Consider the following 14,199-nt stretch of genomic DNA (forward strand, 5'->3'; position numbering starts at 1 on the left):
CACCGCATGGGCCACCGAGACTCTTCCAGAGTGCGAGGCGGGAATCGAACCCGCAAGCCGAAGGAGTGGATCCAAAGCCTACGCTTTAGCCCCCACGACAAGTATGCAAATATGAGTTCGTTCGGTAGACGAGTCATTTTGCGGCATCCCTCGTTCGGAACAATTTTAGACCTGGGAAAAATTATTAAAAAAGCTACGTATGCTGCGAGTTTTATTGTGGCAACTTTCATTTCGAAAAATTTGAAGCTCACTAAAACTGGCTGAAATGCATTGACTGCCATTTTCTGCGAGTCAATTTGCGACTAGCCGCATTTTGGCTCATTCTGCTGCAATGAGACTTGCAGCAAATTTGACTTGCTGACGTAGACATGACAAAAACGATTAAGTTACGCAAAATATACTTAATCAATACAATAATAAGATATTTAATTAATTATATAATGGTGGAGGAAAAAATCATTTTGTTGGTTGGCGCTCCTAATTGAACTTTTCCAACATAAAGATATTATGAGAATTTGAAAATAAATGGATTGCTAATTTAATTAAGATTAAATTGAGAAACAAATTAATCACATTGCACCTTCCTAAATATTTATATCTCTAGAATGTCTAATATGTTTTCTTGACATAATTTTTAAAAGAGAACTGAGGAAAACTAAAAAATTAAAATAACAAAAAATAAATTTCAAAAAGTTTCGTCGAAATTAAAAACTTTTTTGTGAGAGATCATGACACAACGATTCTCAATATATTATTCTTAAAAGAAACATTTGAAAAAAGTCCACGAGCTCATGAATATATGTATCATATGGATCATACATATATGTGCATGAAATTTTAATAATTCAAAACATCGATACAAAAAATATCCGACATAATGAAGAACAAATATCTATAAAAATACTAAATATTTTTTTTAATGACAGTCATTAGGAATAATTAGCCTTTTTTATTTACATACCATTCCACTATTAGAAGCTTATGGTGAGGCAACAAAATATCACTGTTTATCGCGAATGTGAATTGTAAAGATTACGCTCAATGTTTATGCATTTATGCTGAATTATTGTCGAGGCTTTACCAATGTTTATGCTGATTTACGCTTTGTGCTATCTACCGGGACACATTGTCCCGGAATTATTATTCCGTTTCTCTCCTACGTTATTCTCACACCGCCGTAGCTTTTCATAGCTTCTGTTTCGTACACTCGTCTCTTAACGAGAAATTTACCGGCCGTACACAATTTCATTATTACCAAAAGACTCTCTAGTCTCAAACAAACGTCCACCAAGCGCACACGAACAAACCTTTCATTATATACCATTCACCTATATTCTTGGACGGATTCAATTATTTACAATAATTTTCTATAACTTTACAAAGTTAGTAGAATCTTCCTTACGTCTTCAATTTTTGTCAATAAAATCAAATTTTATTTATCATTTGAATAATTTCAAATAAATCAACTCCATTTTAAATCCATCCGCTTCTGCACAAGTTGTAAAATTCCTTGATGACGATATTTGTAGCTTTAGGAAGAACATCAGGTGATGTGTATTTTTCCAGATTTTCAAATGAAATTTTTTTACAAAACTGCGAGCATTCGAATTGCGGTGTCTACTTTTCAAAAACGCACCTATTTTTTCAAAATTCTATATTTTTTTTATCAAATTCAAGTATTCCAATTTTTTATTTGGCTTCTGGCCACAAAAATAGTTTAGCCCGCATAAAACTCTAAGGATGTCTTATTTATAGAAGGACAAATTCTACAAAAAATTGGGGAAAAATGTAAATGGGGATTTGTTGTGAAAATAAACATTTATATTTTAAAGAAATAGTCGTTACCCATGAAAAAAGAAACGATTATCTTAATAAATCCGTTTCTTTTAAGGAAGCGGATTAAAAACTATCATTTTCTGGATCGAAATGACGCGTTTCAAACGGACCCCAAGATATGAAGGATTTTAATCTGCGAACTCCGATTCAGACTCCGTAAATGAGAAAACCCCAATTGAACAGAAATTTTTTCATTTTTTGTCGAAATTTCTTTTTTGGATACAAATTTTTAAGGTAATCCTCCCATATTGGTTATGTGTTATGATTATTAGGGTAAATAACTAATCAACATTTTTGCTTAAACAAAAGTTATAAATTTTTACCTGAGACTTTGCATAAATCATGTATTCATATCTTCAAGCTCGTGGGAAGTGTCGAACGAATTTTTAGCAATAATTTGTTTTAAAAAAAAATGAATTCCAATTGCTCTGCAACTAAACGAAAATCTGAGATACATATGAAAAAATCTACAAACATCAAAATCAAACAAAGCAATACAATCCACAATATTGTGTATAGTTTCTTTCTTCTACTCTGTCTGTTAAACTCATATGCCCTACCAATGAGCAATGATTTAAAAGAAATCTAAGTAACATTCAACAATGTCGTTAATTAAATTCTGATTAATAAATCATTCTTGACGTCGAGCGAAGTTACATTTCCGCGCCTGCCGTCCTGATGAAAAAAGTTGTTTTATTTGGAGTCAAAAATATTCGAAGTAAAATTTGTGTTTAAGAAAAACAATTTGCATTTATGTTTTCCCACTGACGATTGTTTTTAAAAAGAAAATTATCATTCCTGTGTAAAACGAAACTGTCATATTTACTAGTACAACAAAATGTAAAAATATAAATTATTTATATGCAAAACTGTAGATACGCCTGTAGATAACTATACATAAAATAAACTGTCGATACAAATATATTTACGTGACAAAATGCCGACAAAACATTAGGCGCGTTGAAGGCACCCAAAACATCCGCTGTCCAAATAGTCTAGGCATCTGGTGCTCCTTCTCCGTATCCAGTAGGTAATGTATGTTTTTTTTGCCAAAAAGGTGTATTGAGGTTTCTTAATTCAAATTCCGTGTTTTCTATAATTGACTGTGACGCGACACGGAAATGGGAATTATTTTGGAAAAAGTTCCAAAAATTGTGTTTCGGTAGACCGACAAGCCCTATTGCATTTTAGAGCAAAATTAAATTATAGAAAATTCTGAGAAAGTTACAAAAATATCCTCATATCTCTAATAGCTTTGAAGTCATGACTCCTCGAAGAACCTGCATTTTTTAAAAAAAGAGGCGAAAACTCCCAATCCTGAAGATTGTATCTGTACTTTGGAATCTGTTAATTTTACGAAAAAATGTTATGGCTTTCCAAAGTCGACCACTTTTGATCTATTTTTCAGAGTTTCAAACACTTTTATAGCCTTTCAAACCCAAATATTACACCTTCAACAAGACAGATGAACCCCCAATAAAAAGGCTACCCCCCCCCCCTCCAAATTCACAAATTCTCAAGTAAATAAGAACAAAATCCCTAGAAACCTTCTGAAGTTTCCAAGATACACTATATTCTTTCAAGACCTTTGAAATTTGCAAAATCCCCTACATGTTATGAAATCACTAGAAATCTTCTAAGATCTTGTATAATATTTAGAAATCTTTAATATATTCTAAATATCTTTAAAAAAGTTAAAAAGCATTTTCTAAAAATCAATGATGTCGAAATTCCGCATAAAATCTTTAAAATATTTAGAACTGCCATGATGCCTTTGAAATAATTGGAGGTCCTACAAAATATCCTAATTCTTGTTCAAATCCTTGGAAATCCGTGAAAATCCTTGGATGTTTATTAGAGTCCTTCAAATGGTGTGAAATTCCTTAAAATACCCTAAAATGCCTTGAAATTTTAACTGTTTTATCTATTTTTGCAGTTTTTCTAGAAATCTTTTAAAATTGATCTTAAAGTCTTTATAAATCGCACAAAACACTTTGAAGTTCCTTGAAGTTTTCGTAAATCCTTGAGATTTCTTTTAATATGTTAAAATTGCTTAAAAACTTCAAATTATTCAGAAATGGCTTAATTTTTTTAAATTCCATGAAATACTCATAAATCGCTGGATATTGAACAAAATCCATAATGCCTGTCAAATTCCCCAAAAAAACTTAAAATCCCAGGAAATTTTCTTTTCTTTTTTTTTTCTTCTTAGTTTTCTAGAGTCTAAAATACTTGAAGTAGCGCTCAATTGAAGTGAAATTTAATAAACCCTCTAACGGATTTCCTAAATCATTCTAACTTAATTTATGGCTGAAACAACGACTAAAAGAGTGTGGAATGTTTTTAATACGATTTTTTTTAGTTGACTTACAACTCTGGCCCGTACTGTATAGTGTCGACTGCAGAGTACAGATGTATATAGGTAAATTGAATTGTTGAAGGAGATGCTGAATTGGAGAGGGACTTTTATTCTGACGTGCCGATATGAAAGTATTCCACGCGCGAGAATCCTGTTTCATACGTGACAAAACGGAGGAGAATCTTTTTTCACCGCCGTTCTTGGCAATACGCGAAAGCTCTAAGAATGTTTCTTTTTCTTTTATCTCCGCGAAGCGAAGCATAAATAAGGGCTACGTTTGTGCGGTGCTGGGTACATAATGGGGCATTATGTGACGGAGATATCATGCTCGCGCCCCCTCCGACCTCGGTGTGTGTACAAGATATTTACTACAAATACCCTTGGTAACTCCTATCTTTTAGGCACTTCAGCGATGATAGTACGTCCTTTTGTACAGGTCTGAACGTTAATTCCATCCCAACATTTTCGAGGACATTCTATTATTTGTCACTTCTATGGAAATTCACTACATTTTTCAATTCATCATTTCAAATTTGTGTTTTCCTTCAGACCTACACAATCTTTTATTAAATAATATACTATTCTATAAGTGGGATCAAATTATGTCCAAGGTATCTGCTAATTTTTACCCACCAATAACCCGGCTATTTCCCTGTGATAATAATTATATTTGAACCAAATAATATTTTTGGTAATTTATGGTGTCGAATGAAAATGAATAAATTGATATGACAATTTTTTTCAGACATTTCTTCACACAATTGTGGCCCTCTAGTTAATTATTCTAATAAATTATTTACACATAATATGCGAAAGGTAATACAATTTTGATGTCTTCATTATCTGCGTAAATTTGTTTGATAGGACAGTTGCTATTTTTTGTAAACATATCTTTGGTTAATTATTTTTGTTATTCTAGTTGGTAAATAATTCTTACAATTAATTTCTAGTGTCTTTAGTATTAACGATTAATTAATGTTATTGAAGAGAAATCACAGGAAACTATTTTTAATATTTTACTTTGTCAGTTGAATTATAATTGCATTTGTTTATAATATAGTGCATGTAAAATGCACTAAATATTAAAATGAATAATTTTTATAATTGTTTTGTTGCAATAACTCAACAATAACTCAACAATAATTTAACAATAGTTAATCGCTTGTGCCAAACAAATGAAAAACTATATCCACCAAAGAAATACTTTTACAAAGAAAAAAATTAATTTTTAGAGACAGCTACATAAATCAATAAAGGAACATTTGGATTTTGTTTTAACCTGAAATTTCATATTTTCATTAAAATATCCTTGTTAGTGGTGACTAGCATACGACTTTCAAAAAAAAGTATAACAACTGTTACCCGCCATATATGAATGAAGTTATAAAAAATTAATTTTAGATCTGCAAAAGTAGATCACTTTAATATGAAGTTCATAATCAGAGTAATATGCCACGGTTTGATACCCCGATATTAACTTTGATCTGAATGGTTTTTAACGTCTTTGTTATGGATTCAATTGAATATTAATTACAGAAGGTTGATGATATCCTATAGTCTATCCACGAAGGAAGTAGAGTACGACCTCTAAATCTCTAATTCAGTTAAATAAAAGTGAGTGATCGATAGTTGATAGTTACTATATAATTATTAAAAACATATGTATTTATTTAGGACTGTATATATTTGTTAAAAAAAGCTTATAGAAATAGGATCGATGCAAAAGGTTAATAAAAGAACGCGATTGTGTAACATTTTCATCTGATTAATTGAAGCAAGAAGGCAATATTGTAAAACTTGTAAATAGGCTACGCCACCTCCACCAATAGTCCTATACTTACATAATGTATTTAGAAGTTATTGCTTCAAAATGGAAGAATTATTATTATTTACGCACTTAATCTATTTTAATTTACTTTATTCACATAAAAAATAATACCTTTAAGATGAATGCACTCACAAGAACACAATTTTATATCGAAAGCAACCGACAAGATAAGTTTACTAATTGGTTAGGATCCGCAAAATAAATTACTGCAAGGAAATGCGAAGTGATTTCTACGCGGATATTTGCAATAGGGGATCTTTTCCAGGGGATTTAAATGTCACGGTTGTACAGGAAAATAATAGTACACTATAAAGTTAGAAAATAATTTTAAACGAATTTCCATTAGAATCATAATTTTCCAGTCAAATTCCCATGAATTAATAACCTTGTGAGTGGCACGCTTTTGATTGATTATTTGACATACCTAACCACCGCACCGTCGCACATTGGACACGGAATGTTCAAAACCACCTACAGGTTGCAAATATTAACCAAATCAAACAAAATTTAGCCAGAAATGTTTCTAAATGAATTTCAAACAGACTCACGAAGCTAAATTTTTCAAAATAATACATTTAAACAAATTTTTTTGCAAAAATAATGGCAAAACTTGAAGTTAGCGCACCAAAAAAGCCCTTTAGTTAACATATGTTGTATTTGTATTATTATTCATTTTCTTATAGACCTTAAAAGCCTTATTAAGAATTAAAACAGATTATGCAAAATTAATTTTTAGTCATATGGTTGTAACAAATTGTATTTTAAATATAAAATATACTGCTTCGGACATATTTTTTCCAGTACAACTAGACTTTAAAATTTATTTTGCAAAAAATTAAAATTAGCAACTGTTTATTTAAACAAATTTTATTTTGCAAAACTAATGGTAAATTTAAAATCAGCTATGTCTCAAACTCCTTAAATTCTATATGGTTTATCTAATTCATGACCCGAAATCTTATATTCACGAAAGGTTTATACAATTAAGTTTTTTAAAAAACTTGATTTCGCCATATTTTGTTTAAAAACAATATTTCAACAAATGATTTTGAAAATTTTGGCTGTGCGAGTCTCTTTGTAATTCAATTACAAACATTTCTGACTGAATTTTATTTGATTTGGTTTAGATTTGCGACCTGTAGGTGGTTTTGAACGAAAGTATTGCTATATCCCCAATGTGCGTCGGGAGCAAGTGGTTTTCCAACAACTTTAACTCTTCTTACTCACTGAATAAAGTATAACTGAAGCGCCAGATTCTATAATCACCTGTAGAAGTAATCGCACGAGATCGAGGAGGCCCCTGGATTTCGCTGAAACACGAGCAGTCAGGGGCCTCCCCACTCTCAGGCGAAAGATTCTATAAGCGGTTATGGAATCCGGAGGAACTATCAAATTTAAAAAAAAAACTTATTTTTTCATTCAGCTTCTCAGAATTTTGTTAAAAAGAAAAGTAAAACTCCAAACAAACTGGAGAATTTATCATTTTATTTTCCCCGCTATATCTCTTAAAACAGAAGTTTACACATAGCCCTCTATAGATTACCTTTCCCAGAACATCAGATGGGCTCTATTATCTAAGGTTTCTTATCGCATATGTTAGGGATTCATGTGAAAATAAGACAATGGTGCATGTCTTTGGATAGTTTTCAATTCTAAATATTATATTAAACTTTGGAATGAATTATCATTTTGCCACGCTCTACGCGCTCGGTCTTTATACTGCCTCCACATTTATATACAGACCTTTTGAAATTGAAGGTCAAAGCATTGACAACTCCACTTTAGTGACTGTAAATTCTCTTTTGTTAAACCTCCTACAGTTGAACGAAAACATTCTCGTTACGTATCTCGTTTTTCTCACTAAATTTCGTCTGATATGCCAACTTTTTTATATTATATTTAACTCTATTATAGTAAATATATTTGCTGTACCTAGGCCTGGGACTGTTTATTGAGATATAATCAAGTAAAATGAAGAAAAATAAAGTATAAATTTTATTTTTCATGATTCCTTTTGTAGTTGTTCCTTATTTTGCATTAATTTTCATTCTTATCTACCCTATAACATGTGTAATTTCAATAAATATATATTATTACAACTCATAATAAGCATTGATAATGAAACAGACATAGTTTCCTTGTCTTGTTGTTATAATAAGAAAGTGCATGTCCTATAAAAATAACAATTTTTTATTAGGCATTTTACTGCACCTTGTGTTGTTTTTCCATAAATTAAATTTATTTACTTTTATGTTACTTTTTACGATTTAAACTGAAAATAAACGTTCTAGCATAAAGTGGTTTTAAGAAAACGTGTAGATATAATTTAGGCGAAAAATTATGTTTAATAAAATTTCTTGTATCTTATGTGCCGTTTTATCAAAAAAGTTATTTTTTGCAATGTATTTTTATGTAAAAACAAACAAACATTTATAATAAATCTCTAGTTCTTTTTTGGTTGAACAACTTTTTTACTTTCATTTTTTTCATAACTTATCTCGTTTTTACAAAAATTTAATTTTTTTATTTTTAATGTTATTTTTAACGCTTGAAACAGAAAACTACACATCCTATCAGAAGATGATTAACAAGTCCTCCATTTTTTTTAGTAAATAACTTTTGTTCATTAATGTTTTCATATCTTATGTCGTTTTTTCCAAAAAATGTTTTTTTATAATTAATGTTACTAAATAGTTCCTTTTTTGGAGCATAATTTTGTTTACTTATCTTTTATCGTATCTTGCATATTTTGACCGACAAATGGAATTGTTTTTTTTTATTACTTTTGTTGGTGATTAAAACCAGAACAGTTGGTCAACAAATGTTGCTTTACAAATCTATCTTTGCTTTTGTTCCCTTAAAACGTATGCCAAAACACAATCCAATCAGATTAGTCTTCCAAAAGTTATCCGGTATACAAACGACAACGCCGACAACGATGATAGGCAGACAGAGGTCATCATAAAGCTTGTTCTTTCGGATTCAGGTGGCCTCGAACCGTGAAGATTTAAAGAAATCTGCGATATTCAGTTTTCACATGAAACTAATATCTCCTCGGCACGGCACTATGCACTAGTGCGTCGGGGAAAATTTAACAAAAATGTCTAAAACGTTTAAAAAAAATTGTTTTTAAATTTTGAAAATGCTCTAAATTTTTTTATTTTGGTCGGAAATATCAGGTTAACTAACTTGATCTTCATTTTGAGACCCTATAATTAAGTGTATCAAGGGCTAACTTCATTGGCTAAATCCTTCAAAAGTTAGCGTGGCAAAGTAGAGATCGAAAATTTGGACGATTACATAACATTCTGATGAACGAGAATATACCAAATTCAGAATTAATTGAAATGTAATTTTAATGTAATTCACTGTCGAAAATCGAAAACGTTACTGACAATATAGTGTCAGAAATTTTTGTAGAACCTTTTCATCTTCCCTCACTAGCAACTACAAAATTATACATAACATTCTTCAGTTCATTGGCGATTATAGTAGATAGATACCATAAGTTGATTAGATGTAACTAAATGTTTTTCGTCGATATTGAGAAAAATTAGGTTAATTTAATGAAGGCGTGGTTGAATGAACCAAATTTTGGGATTAAATTCACTAAATTAAATTAATCAACAAAATTTTTTTTAATTAACCGTAGATTGTATTAATTAAAGATTTTACTGGACTTTCGGTTGTCTAAATCTGTTGGAGACACAAAATCCAAATACTTGAACACCATCTAACATTTGTTCAAATTTTTCTAAAATATGTGGATCAAGCTTTACTATAAAAATTGTACAAAATTTAAATCTGTTTCTTTATGCTATATTCTAAAAAGAATTTCTTTCATAGTCAGGCAATATAACAAAATTATGTACAATTCTCTCTAGCTCTGAATTATTGCATAGAGAAAAAAAAAGAAATCCAAGACATGAAACCTATATCATTTGTCCGTAGAATCGAATTGCATAAACAGATTTTCCCCAAATAACATATTTAAACAAATTCTTTAAACAGTTGAAATTTCAGAGTATTTTTCCAGGAAGATCATCCTTCTTCCTAAGCGGTTAGACGCGAATTCTTTTAGATTTTTCCGACAACTGCAGACATGAAAAAAATTATTTTTCATAATAATTTGTTATCAAAAATATTAAAAACTTGTTTGAATATGAAAAGTAGTATTCCTCATAAAACAACTATCCATTAGGTTATTTGCAAAGTGAATCTTCCACAGAATTTTCGTTTATAATACATTTGTTTTAAAAAATCAGTTATTTCCTCACTTAATTATTTCTGTATTATTAACAAATTAATATCTCTTAAACTTTTGGCCACATAGAGTTCTAAAAGGGGTTATTTGCAAGGTTTTGCTACGTACTACAAATCGAGTTTTACTTCTTACCTAGCTCTTAAAAAGAAGCAACAATCCAAACAAACATGTTGAAAACTTGTTATTATTTTCACTTTATTCTTATTGAACAATATACGCAACGGTCTGGCAGAGCACAGTATTTTAGTATTTCATTCGAATGTCCATACAAAAATAAGCAAAAAAAAAATGGTGGATCTTTTATTTTTCAGCAGAAATCGTAATTTTATTAGATTATAATTTTTAAAAATCTCTTCAATATTTGCACTCACAGTAATATCACAAAATTCTATATAACACAATAGCACCCCTGACAAACGTTGATTCAAAAACTGGTCCGTAAAAACTTTACTAAAAGTTAATTTATTCATTTTTTATTTTTTTAAAGTAATAATTGTTTCCCTCACTTTTACCACACTAAACTTGGAATGGAAAACAAAAAAATCACAATTTAAAAGAAGATGAAGCAATAAAATAAGATACAACGTTGTAATAATCTACTATAAAAAGGCAATTTTCTACAATATTAATGAATCTGAGTTGAATCGACTTTAAACGAAAAAATACTCTTATCTTTTTGTTAAAGTCAGATAACAATAAAAAGGTACTACAATATATGGAAATGAAAGTACATGTGTAAAGATCACGAATTATGCTCAATGAAGTTGTGAAAATCTTCATTATCTTCATCCCTTCTCGAAACATGCCAAACCCCAATCAAAACAGTGACAAAATATTAGAATGTGACGCGATATGTCTGAAAGTAAATTGTTACTCTTATATTGAACAGCTATTTTACTTATCACATTATTCAACTTATACATATATGCTTTCTAATAAACAAACAGAAGATTATGAAGGCTTATGCACTCTTTTATTTGGTCCTTTGATCCGGATAATGAGATTGTCTATGAGAGTTCAGAAAAAACTACTTTCAACTTTTCCTTTTGTGAAAATACACAATTAATCCAGCCATAAAACTTGATCATACATTTTTTCAAGCTTCCAACAATAACAGCAACAACTAGAGAATTAGTAGTAACACTTCTCCGATATCACCCTAAACCATTACTTCGCTTTTTGTTCCAGGGCACTGCACATGAAGGAGCACCCGGATTACAAGTATCGTCCACGTCGAAAGCCAAAATCGCTCGTGAAGAAGGAGAACAAGTTTGGGTTCTCACTTTCACCTTTAACAATGTCACCAACCGATTCTCTCAGTTCCATATCTCGAGGTCTCTTACCTCCATTAGCATCACCTATGAACCACCCATTGATAACCCACGATGACCTCAAAATTCCTCGTTTTTTCCCGCCCTTTCCCTATCCGCTCTACCCAATTCAACATAAATTAGGAGAGGACTTCACTGGAGGAAAACTGGCAGCAGATTTGGCCTTTCAAGCGATTTATGGTTCAGGAGGTTCTTTCTACTCAGGCCATCAACCAGTATCCTGGCCTGGTCTCACAAGCCCAACTTGTCTCCAGCCGAACTGTGGATGTTCAAGTCCATCTAGGGATCCAAAAAGGACTTCGTTTCTTCCCGAAAAACCAGAAAACAGACCTTTTCCAAGTCCTGTGAAACCAGAGGATGATCGCTTTAATCTAGACAATAGAGACAGTGTCAGGAATGATGATTGTTACCGAAAAGTTGAGGATTGTCCATCAGAAGATAAACAGGAGGAGGAAAAATCAGAGGATCGGTATACATCCTCGCCAGCTGAGAGATTTGATAAATTTCGATCCCTTTCTTCAGTTTTGACTTCATTACCTTCTACAACTAAAACAGAGAGTAGCGTCTTCTCTGTCCAAAGTCTCACGGGAAATACATCAGCCAGGGGTCACGTTATATGAAAGCCGCTTCCGGTTCTTCCGGACCTTAATTTTCGGGGGAACCTTATTTCTAATTGGACTGCACCTGATTGGTGGCGAGTACCTCCAATGTTGTCTCCCATTTCTCAAAGCTCCTGTACAGCAACTGACCTTACAACAACTACAACAACTACCATGTCAGGGGTTTCGTCTAGAAGAGATGAAGAGGAGAAAGAAAGCTCCAGGTTACTGAATAATTCTAGAGGTCAGAGGACTTCGTCTGTTGGGAGTGTTCAGTGAGAAACTGGCAGTTGTCAGTGGAAAAAAAATTATTGTAGAGTGTGGTATGTTGACTTTAATGTCTAGAGTGCGTTTTGGGAAATGAGTGAAGTTGGATTTGCAGAAGAGGGATGGATGTGAAAATGTGAATTTGGGAAGTTAGGATGGTCAGCAATACTATATATGATTTAAACTGGTTGTTCAAGTAGAAAGAAAAATAATTTTTATCAAATAGAATTCTTCAGTTTCACTTTAATTCTAATTTTCTGAGGAATTAATATTTACTTTCTCATAATTTATCAGTCAATTTTCAGCATGATTAAAAATATTAAACTAAAAGTGAGTAACTAAAGGTGCTATATGTATGTTTAATATATGTATATGTGAAGTTATTCTTTTAGAATTATAATTCAATCTTGAACAGTTTTATTTTGCATTTTTATCAATCTTGAGATGAGTATACTTAATGTGAATATAAAACTGTTATCTTTTTGTTCAGGGCAAATAAAAAAAGCGGAAGTGTAATGTTATACTGACTCATATAAGTAAATAAAATGAATTCACTTGACTGTAGTTATAAAAATTCTCGTTATCTTAACTTCTTCTCAAAACATGCAAACACCTCTAGCAAAATATGTAAAAAGAGATGTTATTTTTGTTCAAAAGTACTAATATTAATTGAAAGTAATCAAAACTGAAAATGCTAAACCACCAATCGATTATGAGAGCAAATCCTTTTCTTAAGCTCAAAAAATGTATAAAAATGTGTAAATTCGTGGAAAAGGTTCTTTTGGAACTGCATGCGATTTACAAATTCATTTAAATCTGAAGAGCTGCGTTTTGCGATTGCGGAAGGAAGAAGCGCTCTTGGCGAAAACTAAAATGTGCTTATGCCGAAAAGTTGTTGCAGAGAGATGCATGTCCGCGAAAATCGAATCGATATCGCACCGCAACCAAATCCTACAAAGAGATCTCCCACCCCTAACGACATGATACGCGAAGGCTACGAGAGTCCAATTTTGATGAGATAACCGTCCCAACCCTCTCGTCACATATTACAGCATGCGAACGGCCGCAATGGTATCCCTAGAAAAAAACCTTTTCCAACGGAAGCAAATCTCTTCTTTGGGAGGCAGTCATGCGAAATAAGCCAAACATTCTGAATACTAACGTACGAGATACGGCGGACCTACTGCATACATATACGTACCATTTTGTTATCCACGATACGTATTACTATTTTACATCTGTAAACTGAGAAATGAACTTTATAAGTTTATCGAAACGTTTGGTTGCAGGAGCAGAAACAAAATATTTTTGTTGTTTCTATTACATTATCTTTGATTTAAATAAACCGCTCATTCAATCCACAAATAATTTTTTTAGACGAAATAAAAATATTTTGTTGGTGTTTCCTCTGTATATCTACGCTTATTGTTAAGTTTTATTTCAATTACTCGTCCTAATCGTTATAATTTCCAATATGTTATCATGATGAGAGTACTTATTATTTCAATCACATGGCCATGTTCTCGATTTTCATATAATTTCAAAATTTCCATAGAGTCTGGTTGATCTGTGAAAAACAATTTAAAAAGTATCATTTAAGAGCCAATTAAAAATCAGTCTTGGTGATTTCTATTTTCTAATTTTGACGTTACGAAAAGAAATTTCAAAGTCAGAAAGTGCCTCTCTTTAAAATTCAGGTCTGCGCAGCTTAAAGC

At 31.5% G+C, this 14,199-nt stretch overlaps 1 protein-coding gene across 1 annotated transcript in view; it reads left to right on the forward strand.

The window, feature by feature from the left end:
* The window catches only part of LOC117182675 (transcription factor Sox-21-B-like), a 23,732-nt gene extending 11,494 nt beyond the window's left edge, over positions 1-12,238 (forward strand). The window contains exon 2 of the mRNA XM_033375779.1: positions 11,476-12,238. Within this exon, the coding sequence (XP_033231670.1) occupies positions 11,476-12,238 (763 nt within the window). The remainder of the gene's footprint in view (positions 1-11,475) is intronic.
* The last annotated feature ends 1,961 nt before the right edge of the window (positions 12,239-14,199 follow it).

The sequence above is a fragment of the Belonocnema kinseyi genome, chromosome 2 (assembly GCF_010883055.1).
Source record: "Belonocnema kinseyi isolate 2016_QV_RU_SX_M_011 chromosome 2, B_treatae_v1, whole genome shotgun sequence".
NCBI lineage: Eukaryota > Metazoa > Arthropoda > Insecta > Hymenoptera > Cynipidae > Belonocnema > Belonocnema kinseyi.